General features: G+C 37.9%; 1 protein-coding gene and 1 long non-coding RNA gene across 4 annotated transcripts in view; one reads left to right on the top strand and one right to left on the bottom strand.

Moving 5' to 3' along the window:
* The first annotated feature begins 1,080 nt into the window (after window positions 1-1,080).
* On the top strand, window positions 1,081-26,813 carry NMUR2 (neuromedin U receptor 2). 2 transcript variants are annotated; one of them, XM_038534968.1, is made up of 4 exons: window positions 1,081-1,933; window positions 8,031-8,115; window positions 10,617-10,742; window positions 26,296-26,813. In XM_038534968.1, the coding sequence occupies exons 1-4, from the start codon at window positions 1,208-1,210 to the stop codon at window positions 26,361-26,363; spliced, it is 1,005 nt and encodes a 334-aa protein (XP_038390896.1). In that variant the 5' UTR covers window positions 1,081-1,207; the 3' UTR covers window positions 26,364-26,813. The 2 variants fall into 2 exon arrangements, with proteins under 2 accessions (XP_038390896.1, XP_038390895.1); XM_038534967.1 differs by lacking the exon at window positions 26,296-26,813 and adding an exon at window positions 13,643-15,605.
* LOC111095583 overlaps window positions 21,707-27,581 on the bottom strand; it is a 90,892-nt gene continuing 85,017 nt past the window's right edge. For both annotated transcript variants that reach the window (XR_005358397.1, XR_005358396.1), the window contains one exon: window positions 21,707-26,463. This is a non-coding gene — a long non-coding RNA (uncharacterized LOC111095583). The remainder of the gene's footprint in view (window positions 26,464-27,581) is intronic.

The following is a 27,581-nucleotide window of genomic DNA, read 5'->3' on the forward strand; positions in this document are numbered from 1 at the left end:
CTTGATGTTTCTGAAACATATCAAGATGTGACTGCCTCAGGACTTTTGCACTTGCTATTACTTTTGCTGGGAACGCACTTCCCTTAGTTCTTTTATGACTGACTTTTCATTATTCAGTTCTCAGCCCAAATAACATCTCCTAAGATAAGTTTACTTTGACAACCCCTGATAAAAGAACACCTCCAGCCTTATGTTTGTATCGTCTTGTACCCTTTTGCCTCACAACACAATTATCTGAAATCATTAATTTACTAGTTTGCTTGTATATTTTTGGAATTCCCTACTGTAAGAAAAGCTCCATGTGACAGAGATTTTTGTCTTGCTTTTTCACTGTTTCTACAAATCCTCAAACATTGCCTGGTACATAGTGAATCCTCAAGAAGTATTTGTTGAAAAAAACAGAGTGGATGAATCTACAATATACAGATAAGGAAATGAGGCTGGCAGAGTTTGAGTAACGTTCCCAATGTCTTACAGGATTTCTAGGGATATGCCTGATTCTAACCTCCACTGCCTTTTGGTACAGCAAGCCACTGCCCAAAGGCACTGAAGTGACAGAGAGTAGGCAGGGCTTTATAATGTGCAAGGGTTCTTTCAGGTTTTGGATTCTATTGTGGATGCAATCAAACCAAGAAAGGCACATTGATCATGCTCTCCCCAGAGAGCCTTGCATTTCCAATGGAAGAAGATAACTTGAAAAATCTACTCATCTCTCATTTTTGTCATGCTGCGCAGCCGACAAGGATCAATGGAAATTTGTACCCTCCTACCCAAGACCCTGCAACTTTAATTTGTATTTCCACCCAGATTCCTACAATTCTGTAAAATGCACCGCTCAAAGTGCCCACAGCTTATTTAAGTTAGAGTATCATCATTTATGTGAGCTGCTTTCCCAGATTGTTTCAATTCAGAGAAATGTCCCCCCCTCCTCTCCAGCTCCAGGCTTTCAAAGCCAGCTCTCCCAACCAGAGGCCCTCTTGCCGAGTGTGTGACACGCACTCATTGGCCCACAGCCTGTGGAGGGGCGGGGCCTCTAGCTCTTCAAAAAAGGATCCGATCTGAGCAGCCCAGGCTTGCTGGAGTACTTACTCACTCTCTCCCACCCTCTTTCCCCTGAGTCTTTGCTTTCTTGCCTGCTTTCTTTTTCTTTTCTGGCTCAGCCTGGGACACACGATCATATCAGAGGAGGTTCAGGTCTTGCATTTTAATGTCAGTGATGGAAAAACACAAGAATGATTCCTGGATCCACCAGCAGGAACTGGAAGATCCATCTGAGAAATACATGAACAGCACCGAGGACTACCTGGCCTTCCTCTATGGGCCTCCCCGCAGCCAATTCTTCTTCCCAGTGACTGCAGTGTATGCACTCATTTTTGTGGTGGGGGTTATTGGCAATTTCCTGGTGTGCCTGGTGATTCTTTGGCACCAAACTATGAAGACACCCACCAACTACTACCTCTTCAGCTTGGCTGTCTCTGACCTCTTGGTCCTGCTCCTTGGGATGCCCCTGGAAGTCTATGAGATGTGGCGCAACTACCCCTTCCTATTTGGGCTCGTGGGCTGCTACTTCAAGACGGCCCTCTTCGAGACAGTGTGCTTTGCCTCCATCCTCAGTGTCACCACGGTCAGCGTGGAGCGCTACGTGGCTATCCTCCACCCATTCCGCGCCAAGCTGAAGAGCACCCGGAGGCGGGCTCTCAGGATCCTTGGCGTCGTCTGGGGCTTCTCTGTTCTCTTCTCTCTGCCCAACACCAGCATTCACGGCATCAAGGTCCACTACTTCCCCAATGGGTCCTTGGTCCCAGGCTCTGCCACCTGTGCGGTCATCAAACCCATATGGATCTACAATTTCATCATTCAGGTCACTTCTTTCCTCTTCTACATCCTCCCCATGACTGTCATCAGTGTCCTCTACTACCTCATGGGCCTCAAAGTGAGTATCCAAGCTCCCCCGCTTAGCACAGCATCCCTTCTTCTCTCACTGACTCAAACCTTAGAATTGGAGAAATTAAGAATTGAAAGGAAGAATAGAGAAAAATAGAATGAGCTTAGAGGGGAAACAAGTTAATGGGCTAGCCTCAAAATTAGGCAAATATTGACCACAACTATAAACCATTTCCTGTAAGTCACCTTCCATTATTCTTCCTCTATGCCTGTGGCCTTCACAACTTAAGGAGTTCCTACAAATGACCTAGAAATCTTACTATGATATCAATGTGCAGGCCCCTCCCCGCCCCCAGGGGGAAATTCTGATTCAGTAGGTCTGAGGTGGAACCTCATTTTAAATAGCACAAAGTGGCCACCCCTGGAGGCATTGTTCTGCATCCTATTTTCTCTTGCCTCCATCTACTGCCTGCATTGAAATTTTTCTCTAGATCAACTTGGTCAGAGCATAACATAAGCTATCTCTGCCTATCTTATACTCCAAGACAGACATACAGTTTTAAAGTCGGACTGCCCCTTATGGTTGCTTTGATCCTTTGGTTGAAATATCAGGCTGAAATGCCAAAATATGCTTGAGTGTGACCAACTTGGATTTCTCTTGATCAAGTGGAAATTGAGAGACAAGGAAGTGAACAGAGCATATAAGATAAAGTAGAAGAAAGGGGTAATAAATGATAGTTGAGATTTAGTTAAAAAACTATCACTTAGTTTGTAACATATCTAATAATTAGAAGTTCCTTTCCTGTACTAATGGTGGTAAACGGATTTTTTGTTTTTTGTTTTTTTAAGATCTAAATTAGCTGAGAGAAACTACTTTTGGTGAGGGTAGTAGTGAGCCTATATAATTCCTCTCCTGGTATATTCTACATCCCAATTCATAGGGATGAAATCTAACTGTGACATCTTTATGCCCATTTAAGGAGGCAGCTTGTGTAAGAAACAGTCTTGGGACCATTTAGACTCCCAGGTCTGAAGCTCACATAAAATACACTTTTAAGCAAGCCACATAATTCTCTCTTGGAGTTAGTTTTCACATTTATAAAATGAAAAGGTCACATTTAGATCATATCTAGGGCTCCTAATAGCTCTAACAGTCTGTGATAACTTAAAGGAGAAAAAAATCTGTGAGCAGGAGCAAAGTGAATTATAAATGAAAAGAAAACAAAGCAAACATGACATTCACATCATATACTTCAAGATGGCTCTGCCACCAGATATTCTGTGACAATTAACGTACTCCCATCTCAGGACATCTCTGAAAAAGGTGAGTGTCAGAAATGAGTGTCCCACAATGGTCCTTTTCCATATCTGCTTTGCCTAAGGTAAGTAGCACAGTCCAAGTAGTAAGAACAAATTCCAAAAACCACAGATATCTGGACATAGGAGTAAATTTAATCAGACAGAGAGGTGTGCCAGTCTCCTCTTAGAGGGGGATCCTCTAAGATGTCTCTCTACATCCAGAGACACAGGTCACCCCAGACTAGCTTGCAAAGTCTAGGATGTCCTGTGTGTATCACTGGAGGGAAAGGACTTCTACATAATTCCAAATATCATGAGGGCTATGAGAAATCTCCCCAAACTGACTAATACCTTTTGTCCAACACCAAACAATCTTTCATCTTGGGTTAATTTGAAAGAAGTATTTAACTTTGAATAGGAAACACACATCCTCTATCCCCAACCAATGACTTTGTTTCATTGTCATGAACCTATAGCTACCTTGTATCAGGAGCTAAGTGACAGCTCAGACAATGGTTTAGAAACTACCTAATTTGCTCTGTGTATAGTGCAACTTATTCCTATTCTCAGGAAGGATGAACTGTTACCCAGAGGACACCAAAGAAGGAACTATCTGCTTAGTAAATCATTGCTAGAGGAGTTTAAAGATCTGTAGACTAAGAGTCAGGAGAAATAGGCCCCAGTCTATGAGATTGGCCTCAGGGCCTTTGCACATGCTATTATAACTTTTGCTCAATCATTGCCTGAAATGTTGCTACTGTTGACCATCACATTCCCTTTTGCTTTTCTAACTCTAACTTATCCTTTAAATCCTACTTCACCCACACTTTCTCAGGGAAGCTCTCCCTGACTCTCTAGCTGCACCTGGTACTTGTGTATCTAGTCATGATTCCTGGTGATTTTCATTCATTGCATTTATGACAATTTACAATTCTATATTTGTGGGTTCCTCAATTTATTTCTCTCCAACTAGACTGTAAGCTGAATGAATGAATGAATGAATGAAGTTAAATTATTTTATTCATTGCTGGACTTCAGCTTTCCTACCTTAGAAAGCAAGAGAATTGGAAACATTATTTCAAAGAGCTTTTTGATCTAAGAGACTAAGCAACTCTGATGACTATTAAGTTATTGACTCCCTTGGCAAATCTAAAGTTATGATTGCCTTTGGTACTCACTGCCTTCGGAAGGCAAAAAACCTAAGACTGATGAAATCCCAGGACTAAGGAAGAAAGAAGGGAGCCCATATGCATGCTTAAAGCTGAGCATTCAGGGCTGCTTCATCATTCCAGGACATAAGTATCCACTGAGCTGCTCTCCAAGGTTAGAATATGTTAGAGATGGAAAACAGACAACACCAGGGCAAGTTTCTTTCTATCTGAGAGGAAGTTCTTTTGGAGCTCTCAACTAGTACTTGTTGAGATTGCGTGCAGCATTAACACTTGAATTGAAGCAGATGGATTATGAATTGTAGCAGAATCCAGCCGTGCCAAACGGAGTTGCACTAATTTTTTTTTTATAATTAAACAGATTTTGTTCAGATTGTAGAAATATTTACACAAAAGCTAGGATTATATTTTGGTATTCTGAAGCTTAGTCTCCACAAATCATATAAATGAACATCTGCTGGAATGATTGTAATCATATAAACAACTGATCAGCATAATAAATCAACTTGAGTCACCTCCATTGACCTCCCCCTTACCTCTTATCTTATACAGCTAATGAGAGCAGGGTAGGAAGGCCCTGAGCTTCCTATGCAGTAATCACAATTTTTCACTCCTCTTTTTCTATCTTGACCTTTAAAATAAAAGTTCAGAGGTGGATAGAATACTTAATGGTTGAGTATCTACTTTGCTAAACATCTGAAGGGAAACAAAAGTATTCAAACATAAAGCAGTATTTGGACAAATTGTTTGGATTTTACTCTACTATATCACTTCCTTCAACTTATGTTGAAACAATGTATATGACACATAAATATTCAATTTTTCACTCTTGTCCTAGTTGTCTAGTTGTATCACTAAAACCTACAGAAGCTAAAAATTAAGCAATAATTAATACCCTTATAATTTTCTTTTCATTGCAAACTACACTGTACAGGAAGCCTATTTATAAAAGAATTATATGGACTGTTTGCTTTATGTTTGATTTAAGGAAATTGTTCCTTGAAGTAGAGAAATTACCAATGAAAATTGTTAGACCCACCCACAGAATGGACTAAGAGATCTCAATAGTTCTTTATTATTCTTAATTATGGATTTAAATCAAATATTGCAATAACTATCTTGTAATAATGAGACATTTTTTAATGATATGAAATAATTAGAATCTTTAGTAGATTTAACTGATCATGAGTTAGTAAGATTGGCAGTTTGATTTATTACTCTTACCTTAAATATCAAGGTTTTTTGTCAGTGCATCTGCCTGCTTCTTTGCTTTAATCAAGTATTGCTTATGTATGAGCAGTACCATGAGAAGGAGAATTTTTTTGGAAGGGACTCAATAATCCACATGAGTGGGCCCACAGATATAAATAAATAACCCTGTTTAATCAAAATTCAGTTTTTATTATGTCTTTTGAGTAAAAGGACAATAATCAGAATGACAGTAGTAATATATAACTTGAGTATCATATGCCAGGAACTGAGATGAATGCTCTACCTGAATTATTTTGTTTTACTATTATGTTTATAACCTCTTAGTCTTCAGTTTTCTCCCATTTATTCTTAATAACTGCACAGTATTTTTTCTTCCTTCTTTCCAAGTTCTAGATCATCTCTGAAGGGTCAAATCTCACAGGTACTTTAACCCCCCACTTTGTGAAGACACAGGTATATGTAGAGAGCACCACTATATTCAGAGACAGATGGTCAGGTTTGTTAATCATCCAAGTGGATGATTCAGGACTGGTGTGGTCCTGAGAACTACCTGATTTCCAAGAGCTTACATGTTAGAGAGACAAGATAATCTTTTGTTAAACTTTGGAGGCAACTTCCAATGAGTCCCCTTCCAAGTCTTATTTAATTTTAAATACCTTCTCTACAGTATTCCATAAAAATGCCATCCAGCCGAGGAAGCTCACTGATTCTTAGAGTAGTTTGCTGCACTGTTTCACATAATCACACCAATGTCTTTTTCATCTTGAATTAGAATATATCTCCTTATAGTTCAATAAATTGATCCTAATCTACCCAAGAGTACATAGAGTACATTGAATTTTCCTTCCACCTGATGGCCTTGATCAATAGTGTCAGAACTTTTTACATTGTTAATGAAGGAATCTCAAGTCAATCTGACAAAATATGAAGGAAAGTATAGAACTGAAAAGTCAAGAGTTAGAGCTGGCTTTTGATGAAGATTAATCCCATGAAACACACAATGTTCTCAAAGACCTAGTGTTATTTCTGTTTCTTTGTTTTTCTGTCTGTACTGTTGATTTTGACCTCAAGATCCACACTGCAGGCCATTGGTGGCTCCACGCACTTTTTTTCATGGTGGGAAGAAAAAATAGCTGTTGTATTCCAGAGTTCACATGCAGAAAACAAGAAGGGCTCCCAATGAAAGGGAAATAAAACTTCCATTTCTAGAAGTACAAGCAAGTATCAGAAATTGTGTTGGATCTAATTATCCAGTTACTGTGACTGATGGATAGTAGCTACATTATTCAAAGGCTGAACCTGGAGCTGGAGTTGTGATCATTCCCATCCGAATTAATGACTAAGAATGGAGAAGGACTAAAATCCCTAAAGGAAAATCAGGATACCATTGGTAGGAGAAAAGAATAAATGCTAGATAATCAACTACAAATATATACTGTACTATCTTCTAGATATTTGATGGTAGTTTATCATGAGTCCTTGAAGCATTCTTTATTTGGTTGTGTATCCTCACAAATAAAAATATGTGAATTAAAGAGAAGAAAATTCTACGACTAGGAGAATGATGCAGATCTTCAGTGCTATGCGAGTTCAGAGGAAGAAGAGGACAATGAGCTACAATAACTACCAGAGTCCTCTAGAGTATATAGGTAGGAAAAATTGCATGTACAGGTATTAATTTTTTTAATTTTTATATACCTCTTCAAGGATAACCACATCTTACAACAGAATGAGTGTATTTTAACATATAAACTCAAAAACATATGTACTCTTCTCAGTAATATTAGTAACACAGATTTCCCTGAATTATGCTTCTCAAGATATACTAGGTATTCCACTGAAAGGGGTTGGGTCAGGAGGGATATTGTTCAGTCAAAGCAGCACTATCTCCCTTGAGGCTGAGGTGGGAGATGTGGGGTATGGAAGGTGGGGGGGGGGGGTTAGGGTGATATACAAACCCCCATGAAGATGTTCATAATGTCTACAAAGCACATTAAAGCCTCTGAGAAGACCCACAATAAAGACTATAAGCTTTATGAAGCAAGAAACAATATCTGTTCTTGTTTTCTACTGCCTACTCACCCTACAGAAGAGGGATTTCATTCTAATACACATCTAATAATTATTAAATTAATGGATGGATGAAAAAGCCTAACACTTTTTTTTTACTTTAGATTTCACACTTTTCATGGAACATCTATTAATATACTACATAGCTAGCATTCTACAGAATAGCATATGATACATGGTAGCACTGCAACGTAGCCATAACCGTAATCCAGTTGAGTTAGATGACTTGGATCCAACTCCACCTCCAACTTATTGTTAAATATTTAATGGATTCTTACATATCTTTAAATCTCAGATTTTTGACTGCAAAATCAATGTTAGAGTTACAGTTCTTGGATCTTGACAGAAGGAAACAATGTTTCCCTCCCTTAGCATCTTTTTCCACTTCTCTTGTAGCTGAAGAAAGATCAGCTCCTTGGGGCAGATGAAGTGACTGCAAATATTCAAAGACCTGCCAGAAAGTCAATCACCAAAATGCTGTGTAAGTCTTCCACTTTGTTTGGGGTTTCTTTGTTTGTGAAAGCAAAAGAGTTGCATTTAGTACTGAGAAAGTGCTGCTGGGATCAGAATCAAAATTCTCCTGAAACATAACATTGAAACCTTGGTTTTCTCAATCTCCTGGGACTTGTCTGTTTTGTTTCTATTTTAGTTTTTTTTTTTAAACCCTCAAACAATACCCTAAATTGCATCATTGTAATATACTCTGTAAACCTCACCCTGATTTTTTGAGCATTGCTTTTCTTATCTAAAAGGAGCAGGTGAGGGGCACTTGGGTAGCTCAGTCCGTTTAGCATCTGACTCTTGGTCTCTGCTCAGGTCATGAGCCCCAAGTCAGGCTCCATGCTCAGCTTGGAATCTGCTTAAGATTCCATCTCTCCCTCTCCCTGTATCCATCTCCTGCCTCTCTTTAAAGTAAATAAGTAAATATTAAAAAATAAAATATAAAATAAGCAGGTGATTTTAACCTATTTTGTGTTATGATTTTTTTAAATATGAAAGCTGTGAACTCTCCACTCAGAATACATACAAATACACTTATACAAAACATTTTATAATCCATTATAGGGGATCATACACCTCCTAAAACCCATCCTTGGACTTTCTGGGATCTTTTAATTCTAGATTAAGAATATCTGGCCTCAAATAACTCTAAACAGTCATCCTGCCTATTTCATTTTATATAAAACAGTATACTTTTAGCATAGATAAGTTGTTTTTAAAAATCCAGGCACTGTTCTACACTCTCCCAAAAGAATGTTATAAAAATGTATGATCCTACACTAGGGTATGAGAGATATTGATGAGAAAGGCGATTTATAATAAGCTTCCCAAGTAAAAACCTAAGGTTTGGAAAAAAATAAATCCTTCAGACTAATATGCATATAAATCATTCACATAACTATGTGATGTTTTATGAACAAAAGATTTTTGAAGTCACTAAAGTGATAGCCATCTTCTTGGAAATATTTTGGCCCCAATTTGGCCCCTGATTGTTGGTATCTGACTTTCTCTGTTAAGAAGTCTCATATCTTCATTCTGTCTCTCTCCCCTTTCTCCTAGATCATAATCTGCTCTCACAAAAAGACTGTACTCACATTAAAGCCAGACTGATAGAATACTTAGTAAAGTATTTGTCTTTGGGGGTAGAGTGTTCAATTTTAATGCTAACTACATTTTAAAAATATTTATTTATGAGTGGGGCAGAAGGAGAGAGAGAATCCAGAGCAGACTCCCTGCTGAGCGATGAGGGCCTCAACCTCACAACCCTGAGATCATGACCTGAGCTGACACCAAGAGTTGGACACAACCTACTGAGCCACACAGGTTCCCCAACAGTAATTAAATTTTTAGCTAAAGTGAACTGTAGGCAGTAGTGAGCAGACTAGGAACTTTTCCTTTGAGGAGTAAACTCAGAAGAAGCTTTTAGATATTCTTGAAACTACACTACACAGGCAGACCACCTACTCTGAATATGTTTACAGCCAACAGGAAATATATGTACCATTTACTATGGAAACTTCAAATGTGCTCACAAGTTCAGAGAATTGTAAAATAAACACCCATGTACCCATCACTCAGCTTCAAACATTATCAACTCATAGCTAATCTTGTTTCATCTATATTCCTATCTGTCCCCCAGCCCCTACAAGATTGTTCTGAGGCAAATCTCAAGCATCATGTCTTGGGAAATAAAAGTACTTTACAACTTCAGAAGAGAAAGAAAAACATACATATTTATATTGGTGAAGATTAAATGCCCCAAAGAAAAACTATGGTAGCACTAATCTCTATCTTGGGAGCTAAAAATTAAAAAAAGTGGGCAATAGTGTGTTTCTATGAATCTATAATTATTTCAAAATAAAAAAGAAAAAGATATTGGAAGGAAGTCTGTACTCTAGAAAGTTATAACACATTGCCTTCCCAGTCAAAAGATGCTTATAAAGCAATATTACACTCATGATTCTTCTCTTTGTCTCTCCCACCCCTTACAGAATGATTGAATGCACAGAAGTTTTTAATCATTTCGAGTAATAAGATAAATTAATACATTTATACTATATACTACATAGTTTATTATCAGTCTATGACTTTAAAGAACACCAATTGCTTGAACCCACTTTATTTCTATAACCAGTTTATATGGTTCCAGCAACCTTCTTGTGATATATTTTCCATGACAGAATGTTTTCAGAACTTTGAATAGTCAATACTGTTTTAAGTGTTCCAAAGTAAATTTATACAAGAAATCATGAATAATCATAGGTAAAACTGACCCTAAATCCTATACAATTCATTCTCACATGTAAATACTCTATGTAGAGGCTCCTTAAGACATATATGGTCCATTATAATGATAGCTTAAGAAAGATGGCGGGGGTGGGGAGGGGAATACCAGAAGGAATGTATGGACTTAGAGTGGACATTGTGTACCTATCCTTACTTTGATTGTCTTTTGCTCTCTCATTCATCATCGTTTTCCAGTTGTCTTGGTCTTAGTGTTTGCTCTCTGTTGGGCCCCATTCCACATTGATCGGCTCTTCTTTAGCTTTGTGGAGGAGTGGACTGAATCTCTGGCTGCTGCATTCAATCTCATCCATGTGGTATCAGGTAAAATCTTGGCTGGTTTGGTTGCATTGCAAATGTTCAGGTAATTGCAGCTGCTTCATCTTGCTTAGAGTAGTAGGTTCTATTGGATATACTGATGATTATGGGGACCCACCATACAATAAAGAACACATTTGATTGTTACTTTATTCACATATTGATTAGATACGTTATGCGTCCAAAAGAAATATACCAAATCACTATTCTAGGTGGATGTTTTTCTGAAGACCTCAACTCTAAGCATGATGATTACAGCAGGAAAATGGTCTAAGAGGCGATTCCTTTGTTTCACTTCCAATGATCACATGATTGAATTGGTTCTTATTAATTAAACATCCGGGCTTAATCCCTGAAATCTCATATTATCTCCAGCAAGCGTTAGATCTTCATGAAAGCCAACTAAAAGTTATTCATAAGGCATCAAGATCTGCTTTTAGGCTACTTTAATGATGCTTGTGAAGAATACCATGAAATTTGGTGGAAAGGTCATTAAGTCAGAGGACCTGGATTTGCATCTCCCTCATATCATTACTATTCTGAGTGATCTGAAGAATGTGGCTTCCTTCATGTCAAGTTTTCCCAATTATAAAATGGCAATAATGCCTGTTCTATACTAACCATTGGCTAAGGTAAGAAGTAAATAAAATAATAGCTTTTTAAGCTACACAATGCTACATATCTTTCTATAATTGTCACAAGGATATTGCCATCATCATTTTACAGCTGAAAGAACAGTTCCACACAAAAAAAAACTCAATTGCCCAAAGTCACTTGGCTGGCAAATGGTAAAAAACAGCATTCCAACCCAAGTCACCCAACTTCAAGTTCAGGGTTCTTTACTCTGAAATGGAATAGAGAATGGTTGCCCACATCCCTCTTTCTCAGCTGGTGTGACTGTTAGACTTCGATGCAGACCACCTTGTCCAGCTACCTTAGCTCTTGAGATTATCAAAGACATCACCAGAGAAGAGAAAGAAGGACGACCTGCATGTGTTAAGCTTCAGGAGTGCATAAAGCAAAAACTACTGTTCATAGGCATATTGAATGCCATGTATATTATCTGTTTCCAATCACCCTCTCTTTTGTACTCAGCAGGCCATGTAAACAGTTTACACCCGGACATTAGTATTTTCTTCCCTGTAAAATTAATTATTAATTAATTATTAACCTCAAAAATATTTACAGCTCTTAGCTTAACTTTGTGATTAAGCTGAGAAAAGTGGAAGTGATAAAACAAATTGTAAAATATCACAAGATCACATGAGACTTGACCAGTTGACTCTACATCTTGAGATGTATCAAGACAACCATTTTAAGATTTTTAAACTACAGCATTTATATTAACATTTTCCTGTTAAAATTTCTCTCTCTTCCCCACATTGCCAACCAGATGAAGTCTAAATGTCTTAAATGCTACAAAATTTTTTAAAAACCCCAAAATTGCCTTTTCATCCTCAAGTTATATTTTTCCATTCATAAACCATACACTTGTCAAATGGGTTAATTAGAGTGCTGCACTTTTTGCATTAATCCTGCATGATAATAACCATTCCTACTTTTGCGCATTTGCTCAGGCTATACCTTCTACCTGTAGTATTCTCTCCTTTCCTCTCCAACTATCTCCTGCCCGCTTCAGGATCTGGCTAGTGTTCAATCACCTAATTAAATCCTTCATGATTATTATAGTCCTTGTGTTTATGCTATTATGTGAATTTCCATAGGGTGACAGTTAGTATCATATGTTTCGCTCTTAATAGATACAGTTTGGTATTGTTCTTTTGTTAACTACTAAATTTAGGCATAGATTTTTCCTCTATAATACTATTCCATGTTCTTGAGAACGAAGTCTAAATCTACTATCTACCAATGTGCCTCAAAGCTTCTGGCACAAAATAAGAATTTATTGAATGAATTAACAGTCTATAGCAATATTCTTCTCTTGTATTCCTCCCTGCCCAATTCTGTGCATAGGGCATATGGCACTCTGTATGTCCTGAACTATGTAAATGAGGACAACAATGAATGTTGTTAACAGTACCTATCACTTGTTTTATATTCTTAGCCATTCTCAGTCCCTCTGTGATAGCATCTCAACTTTATCCTCACAGTAATTCAGAGAGGTAGGTTGGGATGGTATGTTGCAGAGAAAAGAATTGAAGTGCCAGTTCCCTCTGTCACAGAACAAGCAAGGGACAAGATCAGAAACTAAGTCTTCTGATTCTCAACCTTAGGCCCATCTTGGGCCTTGGGGAAATAAAACAGGATATAGTAATAAAAGAAGTGTGTATAAAACAAGGAAATGGCAGTGTGCAAGGCATTTGGTGGAGAAAACGAATGGCAAAATACAATTATTTAATGAAGTTGGAAGGTGGGAAGAGCCATCAAGGGGAAAGGCCAGGTAGGAAAAGGGCCCTGGGGAATATTTTATTGAAGAGATAGTTAGCATTATAAGAAATCTCAGCAGAGACTATGCCTTAACTGATTTGCTATTCCTCCATCACTTGCAGTTTCAAATTATAGATTTAAGCAAAGCTCCAATGAGATAAAAACAATCTCTCTTTCCTCTGATACTTAAGCATCTCTCATTAATGCTATGAGAGCATGTTCTTTAATTAAACAAGTGGGGATCAAAGGAAATTGCCAAGCATCTCAGAGAGATCCCATGCCAGCCTAAATTTTTCTGAGACTCTTTAATCTTTCTGTGTTTGATTCCTAAATACACAGGTGGTAGATCTGTTCAGAGCATTTTGTATTCTCAATTAGAGTCTTGTATATATTATTACTTCCAAAAGAGGCAGTCTCAGGGATTCGAGGCCCTTGTTAAATATTTATACTTCTCTCTATCATACCTCTCACTCAGTTTCTCCTCAGTGTGTCTCTTTTTTTAATCTCCTGTGTTCCAGGTGTCTTCTTCTACCTGAGCTCAGCCGTCAACCCCATTATCTATAACCTACTCTCTCGCCGCTTCCGGGCAGCATTCAGGAATGTGATCTCTCCTTCTTGCAAACAGGGGCACTCCCAGCACCACCCACAGGGGCCACCTGCCCAGCGGAACATCTTCCTGACAGAATGTCACCTTGTGGAGCTGACTGAAGATGCAGGTCCCCAGTTCCCTTGTCAGTTGTCCATCAGCAGCTCTCCCCTCCCCACAACACTCTGTAGTGGAGAGGCACCATAAAAGGAATGCTCAAAGAGTTAACATTCCTCTATGCCACCATCCCATAGGGAGGGACACCCTTAATTTATGCCTCCTTATAGGATAGAAGGGAGGTGAAATGAGTCTTAGAATTTATATACCCATTTCTATTTTGTGTGGGTTTTTTTTAAAACAAATCGCTACTAAATCTGGATCTGAAACCCAGAACTGGGTTAACTGCCTCATGCCCCTTTACTTGTTCATGGAAAGAAAAAATAATCATGACCTATAAAATATGACACCTGTACTTTGAGTAATTTTCACTTTTGGAAATCATTTATCCTGAGTCATTCACACTCTGAGTTAGGCTGTAACTCTCACAACCAGTGGCCCCTGTGTGACATAAAAAGAAGCCATGTAGATGCTTATACTACTTTACATAATTTGAGGTATCCATGTCAATGTTCTTCCACAGAAAACTATTTACCCTATTGCCTCATATTTTGTCATTATAATGTGATTCATTAAAGTTTTGAAGCCTTACTTGAAGAGTCCTCCTGATAATATGGGGATGCTTTATAGAACTATTATTCCCACCTTTCTGATCCCCAAGTCATTCTCAGTCATCCCTTACCAAAAATGGGATCAGATACAAGTTCTACTTAGACAAGAATGGGAAGAGGGAGAAGGTTATGTGTGGAAGGTCAATAGAGACAAACTATTCCAAGCATGTGAACTTAATTGCTCTCATAGTTTGGTCTAGACATGCATTCCTAAAGTCTTAATAAACAGAGGTATCTGGAGGAAAAAACTATGTTGGGAAAAAACCTAAGCTAAATAGCAACTACTGGTCTCAAACCCATGACTTTCACTTACTTAATCCTTCATTATCTATATACCAGTCTTCACACGTATAAGAAAAATCAACTTTCCAGACTCATCTTCTACTACAGCATCACATGGAATATATATTCTATTCAAAATGGGTTACTTGCTCTTCTAATGAAAATGTGCCCCAGTTATCTCAGCTGTACATATTTGATTAGAAAATGCCCTCTTCATCTCCAGGCCCCATCTGTTGCTCTCCTACCCATGCTTCAATCGATCTCAGTGTGGTACCTCCATAAAACCCTGCTTGACTTATTCAAATAGATGTGGTATCTGACCTGTCAGTCTCTCTCTTAAGCTTTTTCTCACTCCGCTTTGTATTTCAGAGATTTATATACTTGTTTTGTCAGAATGTAAATTTGTCAAAGGCATGAAGTATCTTGTATTCATTTTTCCTGTTGCTGGAATCCTGGCAATATATCTGTCACAATGGTAGATGTTCAATAAATATGTGGTAAGTGAGTTGACTTCACATTCCAATGTGCTGAGCCAAAGAACAGCTCCAAATGGAACTGCAGTAAAAGCCAAAAGACTAAGGTTGTGTTTCTGATAGGGATATTTGACTTTCAGTTGGCTGTTTAGCCAGTTGTGATTATAATAGCATGTCTGCAGTGCCTGTGGTACAAGAAGGCTCTTCCCAATCCCAGATACTTACTGATGCTAAAACTACAAGTTCCAGTTTTTAGTCTCTGAATTTTCCCTAAATTGAATGAGCCATCCTATTGATAAATGGGGATATTGGTCCCTGACATCATTATTTCCTAACCGAACAATCATATTCAAGGTGATTCAATGTATGTATTTTTAAATCTCTTTGCTAATTATAAGCCAACTTGAATGAATTAGAGTCCTCCAGTGATGGTTTATGTTGGTGAGCAGAATCCTTGAGTCATTTGAAGATCATGTTGAAAGGACTCAACAAAATAAAACCTCAGAAATGGAGGAGAAATTAATTTCCTTCTCACCTTTTAGAAGCATGCTCAAATTAAGATCTAATAAGGTCACCTGCCTTAACATCAACTCCCAGTGACCACAACTAAATATGCTGCTATTGTAGGTGAATGCATAGAAAAAGAACACTAAAATTGAAGCTAGTAATTTTGCTGTTTGATTATAATTTTGATCTGTTTTCTCTTTATTTACCTTTTTTCTCTCAAAAATGTATATAAGAATTATTTGCTCATTAATTATTTCTTTGATAAATCACTTAGTACCCATAGGTTATGTGCATTATGCCAGGTTATGAATTTTCTGGCCTTGAGAGTTTACATTTTGTAGAAGAAATTATTTCTGTATGTATGTGTGTGTGTGTATGTGTGTGAAGTGTGCTACAAAATACAAATACAAGTGCTATACTACTATATAAAAAAAGGTGTTGTTCAAGTCAAGGGCAATAGATTTAATTAAGCCTAGCATTTAAGAAGGGGAAAAGGAGTTAAGTGTTGATATTTTGTCTATATACATATTCATATACACATGCATATATACACATATAGGAAACATATTTCAAAATGAAAATTGAAATGTCACAAGTCTAAGAGCTGATGTAATGGTTCACATACAATTAGTAGAACAAAGAGAAAAATAAAAACTAAATTGCTCAATGCTGCTCAATAGCTGACTTCATCATCTCCTTGTGAATTCCTTGTGATCTCTGCATTTTGGAATAATGACAGAAGAGGCCAGTAAACATGATTAATAACATATTGGTAATTTAACTCTTGCAATTAAACAGTGACTTTTGAGGTCTCTGGTATTTCATGAATTTAGTGAACTGAAGACATTCAGAATGTTGTTTGCCAAATTAATTGTCTAGTCCATAAAGACAGCCAAGATTCTTTTTTTTTTTAAGATTTTGTTTATTTATTCATAGAGACACAGAGAGAGAGAGAGAGAGAGAGAGAGGCAGAGACACAGGCAGAGACACAGGCAGAGACACAGGCAGAAGTGAGAAGCAGGCCCCCCACAGGAACCTGACGTGGGACTCCATCCCAGGTCTCCAGGATCACACCCCAGGTTGCAGGCGGCGCTAAACGGCCGCGCCACTGGGGCTGCCCGACAGCCAAGATCCTTAATCTGAGACTCATGAACATGTGTCAGGAAGTCCAAGAATCTCCTGAAATTGTGTTCGTAACTCTTAGTGTGTACTTTTTTGTCAAGAAAGCTTATAGTTTTGATTAGCTTCTCAAAGTAGTCTATGACTTAAATTATTATAATTACTATTGTAAAGTATCCTTAACAGTCTAACATAAAGATGCTGTCTTAATGGATGAGTTATAGTTGGATGAAGGCATTGCAGGAGAATTTAAAAGTATCATTATTCCAACATAAGAGTCTGGTGTTTTTTTGTTAAAGATTTTATTTATTTACTCATGAGAGACACAGGGAGAAACAGAGACAAAGGCAGAGGGAGAAGCAGGCTCCATGCAGGGAGTCCGATATGGGACTTGATACCAGGACTCCAGGATCATGCCCTGGGCTGAAGGCAGATGCTCAACCGCTGAGCCACCCAGGGATCCCAAGAATCTAGCATTTATAAGTATTAGTGGCTCAGTGTTGTGCTGATGCTGGCTCAGACTGGCCTCCAAAAGTTTATTTTTACATATTTAGGAATTTTGAGAGCCTGGTGTTATATGATTGGTAACCTGAAATCGGCCACAGTGGGAATATTTATACCACCAGAAGTTGGCAAATATTTTACATCAGGGTTCTTACCACCCCCCTCCAGAGCCATCTTATCAGCACACCACTAACCATCAATACACTGGCAATCTGCCATCTTTCTATAATATACATGATTGATTTGTAGAATAGATGCCCAATAACACCATTATAATTACAGAGCACTTAAAGTTGTGGTTAACTCGTTGGAAAAAATAGTAGTCAATGAACCAGATTTTGTTTTTTGTTTTTTGTTTTACAGAAAATAAAAAAAGAATTTTATTTTTTAAATTATTTTTTACATATTTTTTAATTGGAGTTCAATTTGCCAACATATAGCATAACACCCAGTGTTCATCCCATCAAGTGCCCCCCTCAGTGCCCATCACCCAGTCATCCCCACCCCCTGCCCACCTCCCTTTCCACCACCTCTTTGAACCAGATTTTGACCCTGAGGTATGAGATAATGCTAATTATGACATGAAAGCCTCATCAGCATTTTATAATTAACCTAGAATGGAATAATTATTCTTGGATGCTCTCCATTAATATCAATGTAGAAAATAGTAACAGCTCTACATGTTATCTTCCCTATACATCTGTTTTTAAATATCCCACAGGATTCATTGTAAAAAGATGCAAAATTTAAATTTCCACATTCTCTCTACTTGGCTGGAGACCTCTTTTTTTTTTTTTAAGAGAGAAAGCACACGCTCATGAGTGAGCGAGCCTGTGTGAGCTGGTGGGGAGGGGGGAAGGGAGAGGGTGAGAGAAAGAATCTTAAGCAGGCTCCACCCCAGTGCAGAGCCCTATGTGGGGGTTGATCTCATGACCCTGAGATTATGATCTGAACTGAAATCAAGAGTTGGATACGATTAAGTATCCAACAGGCACCCAGCCTCATTTTTTTTAAATTCGTAGAAGTGTACCATTATAAACATTATAAGGAGTATTGAGGTTGTACTAACTTACACAAGTCAAACAGGTCTGAACAATCTATTCCTTCCCTTTTTTCATCCCCTTTAAATCATTAAATCACATTTGAACTCTACATTAGACATATGTATATGTTATACTTTGGAAACATTTTCTAGGTAATGTCAATGTTTGGAAATTTTAATCTATACATGGTCTAGAAATTGTTGCATGCACCTAAATAATACCATTGCCAATGACATATATATATTGTGAAAAATATACTGTGAATGTAGTAGGCTAGAATGGTTAGACTGAACTGATAAACAAAATACTATTTAGAAAAGGAAGCAGGGACACCTGGGCGGCTCAATTGGTTAAGCATCTGCCTTCAGCTTGGGTCATGATCCCAGGGTCCTGGGATTGAGCCCTGCATCAGGCTCCCTGCTCAGTGGAGAGCCTGCTTCTCCCTTTCCCTCTACTGATTCCCCTACTTGTACTCTCTTTCTCTGTGTGTGTGTCATAAAATAAAATAAAATAAAATAAAATAAAATAAAATAAAATAAAATAAAATAAAATAAAATAAAATAAAATATTTTTTAAAAGGCAATTCATTATTTTCAAAGAAAAAAATAATGTTTGTTAAGAAGCCTATGTTAATGCATAGGTAAGAATGATTTGTAAGTATTTTGAAATTATGTCTTAAACAGGCTTGAGTAAAGCTTGTTTATTTGAATATTATACCAACAGAAGGAATATCTTATAAAATTCCATGCTTCCTTTTGTAAATGTTAAATATTTTAATATTGATCCTAACTTTATTACCAATTTTTTCTACCAAAACAGTAGAAACTGTTTTACCTCATAATATTCATGTGCATGATTATCTCACCAAGTTCTCTCAGCTTCACTAAGAGGGAGTTACATCCCCCAGCTCCACTACTGACAAATTAAAACTTGTCCTCTCTTACACTTGGGAAAATAGATAAGCATGCACAAAGTCTAAGTGAGACACACAACAGTATTTATTTTTTTTGTTTGTTTGTTTTTTTGTTTTTATGGAGAGAGTTAGTTTATTTTTTTTTCTTTTTTTTTTCTTTTTTATTTTTTATTTATTTATTTTTTTTATTGGTGTTCAATTTACTAACTAACATACAGAATAACACCCAGTGCCCGTCACCCATTCACTCCCACCCCCCGCCCTCCTCCCCTTCTACCACCCCTAGTTCGTTTCCCAGAGTTAGCAGTCTTAACGTTCTGTCTCCCTTTCTGATATTTCCCACACATTTCTTCTCCCTTCCCTTATTTTCCCTTTCACTATTATTTATATTCCCCAAATGAATGAGAACATATAATGTTTGTCCTTCTCCGACTGACTTACTTCACTCAGCATAATACCCTCCAGTTCCATCCACGTTGAAGCAAATGGTGGGTATTTGTCATTTCTAATAGCTGAGTAATATTCCATTGTATACATAAACCACATCTTCTTTATCCATTCATCTTTCGTTGGACACCGAGGCTCCTTCCACAGTTTGGCTATCGTGGCCATTGCTGCTAGAAACATCGGGGTGCAGGTGTCCCGGCGTTTCATTGCATTTGTATCTTTGGGGTAAATCCCCAACAGTGCAATTGCTGGGTCGTAGGGCAGGTCTATTTTTAACTCTTTGAGGAACCTCCACACAGTTTTCCAGAGTGGCTGCACCAGTTCACATTCCCACCAACAGTGTATGAGGGTTCCCTTTTCTCCGCATCCTCTCCAACATTTGTTGTTTCCTGCCTTGTTAATTTTCCCCATTCTCACTGGTGTGAGGTGGTATCTCATTGTAGTTCTGATTTGTATTTCCCTGATGGCAAGTGATGCAGAGCATTTTCTCACATGCATGTTGGCCATGTCTATGTCTTCCTCTGTGAGATTTCTGTTCATGTCTTTTGCCCATTTCATGATTGGATTGTTTGTTTCTTTGGTGTTGAGTTTAATAAGTTCTTTATAGATCTTGGAAACTAGCCCTTTATCTGATATGTCATTTGCAAATATCTTCTCCCATTCTGTAGGTTGTCTTTGAGTTTTGTTGACTGTATCCTTTGCTGTGCAAAAGCTTCTTATCTTGATGAAGTCCCAATAGTTCATTTTTGCTTTTGTTTCTTTTGCCTTCGTGGATGTATCTTGCAAGAAGTTACTGTGGCCGAGTTCAAAAATGTCAATGTTACCCAGGGCAATATACACGTTTAATGCAATCCCTATCAAAATACCATGGACTTTCTTCAGAGAGTTAGAACAAATTATTTTAAGATTTGTGTGGAATCAGAAAAGACCCCGAATAGCCAGGGGAATTTTAAAAAAGAAAACCATATCTGGGGGCATCACAATGCCAGATTTCAGGTTGTACTACAAAGCTGTGGTCATCAAGACAGTGTGGTACTGGCACAAAAACAGACACATAGATCAGTGGAACAGAATAGAGAATCCAGAAGTGGACCCTGAACTTTATGGGCAACTAATATTCGATAAAGGAGGAAAGACTATCCATTGGAAGAAAGACAGTCTCTTCAATAAATGGTGCTGGGAAAATTGGACATCCACATGCAGAAGAATGAAACTAGACCACTCTCTTTCACCATACACAAAGATAAACTCAAAATGGATGAAAGATCTAAATGTGAGACAAGATTCCATCAAAATCTTAGAGAAGAACACAACAGTATTTACATCTTAATCGTATACCTGCAGGTGAGCTGGGGCACCTCCACTCCATGCAGCCTGGGGCACTCGCAAGAAACACAATTGCCCTCTGCAGTATGTGCTTTCCATGCTAAAAGCAAGTCACATGGACAATCCCAATGCCAGGGGGCATGGAAGAATACTCCACTCACCATCCATGGCCTGACTAAGGGTGAGATGTAGGACACTACCAAAGGTAATGAAGTATTGAGGCTAAAGACACACATCTAGTGAATGGTACAGTGAGTTTAAACCCAGAACTATTTGACTCCAAAGTCTGAGTTCCGCCATTTTACTACATAGATTCTACATGGGACCCTATCTCATTGGCATCACTAAAAAAGCCTTTCAGTTTAATGTTATGCCCAAATATTACCTCTTTACTTATTTTCCACTAAATCATTAATATAGATTGGAAACCCAACACTGTACTCAAGAAAAAGACTCTTGGGCAGCCCGGGTGGCTCAGTGGTTTGGCGCCTGCCTTCAGCCCAGGGAGTGATCCTGGAGACGCAGGATTGAGTCCCACATCAGGCTCCCTGCATGGAGCCTGCTTCTCCCTCTGCCTGTGTCTGTGCCTCTCTCTCTCTCTCTCTCTCTCTCTCTCTGTCTCTCTCATGAATAAATAAAGAAAATCTTAAAAAAAAAAAAAAAAAAAAAGAACACTTGAGCCAGATACTTGGGTTCAAGTACGGGTTATAACAAGATTAACTGTGTAACCTTGGACAGGTTACCTAATCTCTCTGTAATTTAATTTTGCCATCCATGTAAGAGACATAATGGCTGTATCTATCTATATCACAGTAGTTATATGAGGATTAAATAAGTGAATATACTATTTGTAACATGCTAGGACAGTGCCAGACACCTAAGGAGCACTGTGATAAGTGTTTGTGGGAAAATAATAAATGGGAATGGAGGCATTTATTGCTTCCTGGAGATATATTTTTTGATACCGTTTCACTTTGCTTACAGTTTTTAGAGAATGTTACTCTCTCTGGCAGCATTCAAATGTAAAATGATTTAACTGAGTTCTGTATCAGGAACTGTGTCAGGTATTTTTTGCAGTCATTTCCACCAGATAAAAAAGCTGCCCAAGATGCCATCATGAACTGGTAGGATTTCATTAATAATGAAAGCATGAATGTGTATTAAAGATTGTTTCTCTGTTACATCAAAGATTAATCAATATTATGTTAGGGAAGTCAGCAAAACCACAAGGCTCCCAGGCTGCTAGGGACAAGCATATATATTAATTGTTTTAAAAGGCCTTTGGCATGTCTTCATCTGGGGAATTAAAGGTCTGATTTTTGGCTCTCAGAATTAGAAGACAGAAGGCTAAGGATCCAAGTAATGTGATCGTTCCAGCATAGACACCAAGCTCAGAGAGGAATAACAGGGAGACAAGGAGATAAGCCTCAGGGGTGCTAATGGTTACATTATCTCCAGTATATGGAGAAACGAATGTTTAGCTGTATCTTGTACCTGAACCTCAATATCAAATTTAGATCATATATGGCTATCTATTAAACACTTATATGTGGCAGATCATGGGCCATGTGCTTGACATTTGTATCAAGTAAAGCTTGTAACAATCACCATATGACAAATGAGATAATGGAATCTTGAAGAGATAACTGGATTGCTATTTATACAAGTAAATAAGTAAAAGAACTAGGGACCAAGACAGGAAGTTTGACCTGTAACCTGTTCTTAATTGCTCCATATGCTATATACTCTCCATTCTCCCTTCCCAGTAGATACTATATATATATATATCTATATCAAGTGGCAGACATTGATCTAAATCTAAAAACACAGACAATGAATAGCAAATATGTCCTTATTCTCAATCTGTTGAATCCTGGGGTATTCAAATTTGCCAACTAAAAAGAAATTTATATTCATTCTTTCATTATCTATTATCTATTCTTAACTCTGGCCCTGATGTGCAGCCTATTTTGAATGCCTATGTAACTTACAAAATTTATAGAAATTTAGAAAATGAAGAAGACTTCAAGATCACCTAGCCCAATGTACCTTTCAGCTATCAATATTTATTAAGATTTTTCTAGCTATTATACTACAAATTTTACATTTATCATCTGATTTAACCTTCCAAAGAACTTCCCAAGAGATGGGCACTATTATAATCCTCATTCCAAGAAGAAAAATACAGAAACAGGGAAGTTAAGTAACTTGCCCAAGGTCACAGAGCTAATATATGTTGAAGATGAGGTTTAACGTGGTTTTAAGTTTAGACCTCCAACTCTTAGCTACAAATCTAAACCACTAGCCTAAAGCACAAAGTTGTTTTTTCCAATATAAAACAATAAGTGGCAGGGTCAGTATTTGGACTGATTTCTCTTGACTCTCATATTGCTTCCTGTATCTAACTACATTTGAATGAATGGAGAGAACTGACAATCTGGATAACTCAGAAAATGAAATATAATCTAAAAACAGCATAATTCTTAAACATACAATATGGTCTTTGGGCTTTACCAAAGAGGATTTCATCACTAGGTTTATATTGACATAATTAAGTATAAAATTAATTTATATTCCCTTCATATGGACCAATTCTTGACAGGAAGGTGTAGCTTTAAAACATACCTAGGTTGGGGCACCTGAGTGGCTCAGTCAGTTAAGCATCCGACTCTTGATTTTTAGTTCAGGTCACGATCTCAGGGTGATGAGATCAAGCCCCACATGGTGCTCCACATTCAGGGCAGAGTCTGCTTGAGATTCTCTCCCTCTGCCCTTCCCTCCACTTGTGAACGATCTCTAAAATAAACAAATAAAATATTTTTAAAAATACCTAGGTAACTTGTACATGGTCATCCTGAGTAGAAAAAAAAATAAAATCGCAGTTTGACTCCAATTGAAGAAATGTCTAAGAATCTAGTCTTAATCTGTCCCCTGTGATTTTTATTTACTGGAGATGTCATTGCATTGCAGTATAAAATAAAACAAAAATTGCACCAGACACTAGTCAAAAATGGCAAGGAAGACTTTACTCAAGACTCTTGTAATAAGGGATAGACTACTGCAATAGTAGAGATAGATTGAACTCAACTCGAATATAACAGGACCCAGTAGGGATTTATGGCCAGTGACCAGGGTGAGGGAGGGATGCAAAATTACTGAGAGGAAACTGGTTAGGTATCAAGAGTGGGGTAGGGGAAGCAGAGCTTGATTAGATAAGGGGCAGAGGAAAATAACTTGATTGGATGTCATTGGGAAGAAGGATGCTCTTAAACTGACTTGGCAGGATGCTCTGCTAAAACTGAACTCAAACAGGTCAAAGATGGGGGCCAAGGAAGGCACTCTCACAAAGAAGGCTTGAAGAGCTTTAATAAAGTTTGGTCAAGGAGAGACTCCTTGTCAATGGTGCTTGGGAGTTGAGGATGGCAGTAGGAGGAAGCTGTGACAAATAGAAATTTCTTAAGTGTTACAATGGAACATATAATGCAATATATTTCCATTATATGGAAATATATTTCCATAATTTCCAGTCCAGGGGTTGAAAATGCTTAGAAAAGTTGTGACTTGTCTGAAATTCTCCCTTCCATCCTCTTTTCAAGTCTTTTCCCCAGAAGTCTTCCCCTGACCATCTTTTCTCTTATTCTAAATTCCCCAGGACTTGTATTAGGATTCTCCAAAGAAATAGAACCAGTAAAATTCACACACACACACACACACACACACACACACACACACCCATGTACATGCACACATACATAGGTTGAGAAAGACAGATATTTAACATAAAGAATTGCTCATTTTATTATGAAAACTGAGACTAAGGATCTATGGTAAGCAGGCTGGTAGTACAGTTCCAGTCTGAGTCTGAAGGCCTGAGAACAAAGAGAGGCAAGGCAATGGCATAATTTCCAGCCCAAGGGCTGCCCAGTGGCCCAGCTCAATCACTCAAGTAGGCAAAATTCCCTCTTAACTCACCCTTTTTTGGTCTATTCAGATCTTCAATTGATTAGATGAGGCCAACTCACATTAGAGAGGGCAATCTGATTAATCAGTCTGCTCACCCAAATAGATCCAAATGTTAATCTCACCCAGAAATATGCTCATAGACATACCCAAAATAATGTCTGACCAAACGTTTGGGCACTGCATGGGCCGGTCAAGTTGACACATAAAATTAGCTATCACAGGACTCATGAATACTTCCACACAATCACTTCTGTGGCTTCTGGAAATTTTTCTCTAGCAGTTTCATTTTCTCTGTAGAATAAGTATGATTCGTGCTTCACATGAATAGTGTCCTACCCTCCCCCCACCCTCCCTTTTACACAGTCCAGAAATATTATTCTCTAGGTCTTAAATTTCTACCTCAAAAGAGCACTTTTCTTTTAAATTACAAATGCTTGTAAGTTATTAACACCTGTAGATTTATTAATTTATATATTTTTTCCTTAAGAAGAGAAACCAAGGTGTTTCAGAAGAGGAAATAATTTTTGTATGTTAGATAAACTATAGCTCTGCTTAGATCTGTGGTCCTCAAAGTCAGAGACATTTTTTATTGCCACAAATACGGAGCTATTCCTGCCATCTAGTGAGTAGAGGCCAGGGGTGATGTTGAACATCCTAAAATGTCTAAGAGAGTTTCCCTGCCAACAACAAAGAATTCTCAGATCCAAAATGTCAATAGTGCTGAGGTTGAGAAACTCTTGTCTAAAGAAAAGAGAGCTGGACCCCCTTAGAACAGAATTTGATTATCTGCTACGAAAGAATATCCAAACTAGAAGATATCTTAAAAAGTATAATCAAATGGACTCTCTTTTTTGACAAGGAAACTATGAATCAGGATTTAAAAGCCTGAGGTGCCACAACTGGGCAGCACATGGGAAGGACGAGAACCATGTCTACTGACACCAGGTGCAAGACAGATTCTGGTTACTCCAATCATAAAATAGAAATCTTATTAACTACTGAATGCTGTTGAGTCAATTTTCAAAAGAGAAATAATTTTAAATGTGATAGCTACATCTGTGTTAGGCAACCTATAAAATGGACCCCTACAATGATACCTACTTTTGATACTCGTTCTATGTATCCCCCTTCCCTTGGGTGTGAGCTTGTCTTTACTGACTTGCTTCTAACAAATAGAATATGACAGAAATGACTGGATGTCACTTCCAAGAATAGGTTACAAAAAGACTGGTTTCTCTGCTGGTTTCTCTCCTATGCTCTTCTTCTTCCTCCCTCTTTAGATAGCTTTCTCTGGAGAAGCCAGCTGCCAGTGAGTTTGGAAGCAGATCTTATCCCAGTCAAGCCTTGAAGGGACTGCAAGCCTGTGGACACCCTGATTGCAGCCTCATGAGAAATCCTGAGCCAGGGGTATCCAGCTGAGCTGTGCCCAGATTCTTGACCCGCAGAAACTAGGAGGTAATAAAGATGCATTATTTTAATCCACTACGTTTTACAGTAAATTGTTACATTACTGTTATTACAGTAAAAATATGGAAATCTTGAAATTGTTTAAGAGCAGGAGAATAATTCAAGTGTTAGCATATCTTTATAATTCAGGAATTTTCAAACCATCATGGGACTATCTTACTGAAATGAATTGAACTGAATTGAACATAATGAAACCACCATTATAGAATTAACTCAAATGACATTCAGCCCTGGGCATATTTGTTGCTGATAAAACCATTTTAATCTGTATGTTTTTAACTCTCGGGTATTACAGGAAAAAAAAGGAAATAAAATCTGTGTTTGCTCATAATTCCTATTGTGTATGTTTATACAGTAGAAGACACAGTCACAAAATAAAAGATACAGAACAACATCTAGTTGGTACTGTTTTCACGGTCGAATGGATTTGCAGAGGAAATACTGAAGACTCCCTAGAGATACTGAAAAAATACTTTACTACCCCCAAGTGGACACATACATTATTTTTACAGAAATAAAATATAAAATTTCCATGCTTTCCAACAACAACAAAAATGGCATGCGATGATTATACATAAGACTCAGGATCCCAAAGCTAACGAGGACTTTAAAAGTTACAACTTTACAGTTTAAAACCCTAGAATGATGAGATATTTGAAATCCCTCGACAACATATCTTACACTTGTACATTTTAGTTATATAAGTTTGCTGCCTGCCTAGACAGCACATTATCTTTGCAGACAGCTCCATTTTTGTTGTTCTAGTAAATCTTCATTTCTCTTGTAAATAGTGTGCAAACCAAGCAAGCTCTCATGTTGTCTGCACTATTCATAATGTTCTTAATAATTTCCAGAAAAGGAGATGCTATAACTTTCCAGAAAGTAGGGCAGCCCTGGTGGCTCAATGGTTTAGTGCTGCCTGCAGCCCAGGGTGTGATCCTGGAGTCTCGGGATCGGGTCTTGCGTGGGGCTCCCTGCATAGAGCCTGCTTCTCCTCTGCCTGTGTCTCTGCCTTTCAATCTCTCTGTCTCTAATGAATAAATAAATATAACTTTCCAGAAAGTATATTCAAAGACCCAGAGAACTGAATTTTGGGCTT

The sequence above is a fragment of the Canis lupus genome, chromosome 4, assembly GCF_011100685.1.
Source record: "Canis lupus familiaris isolate Mischka breed German Shepherd chromosome 4, alternate assembly UU_Cfam_GSD_1.0, whole genome shotgun sequence".
Classification (NCBI taxonomy): domain Eukaryota; kingdom Metazoa; phylum Chordata; class Mammalia; order Carnivora; family Canidae; genus Canis; species Canis lupus.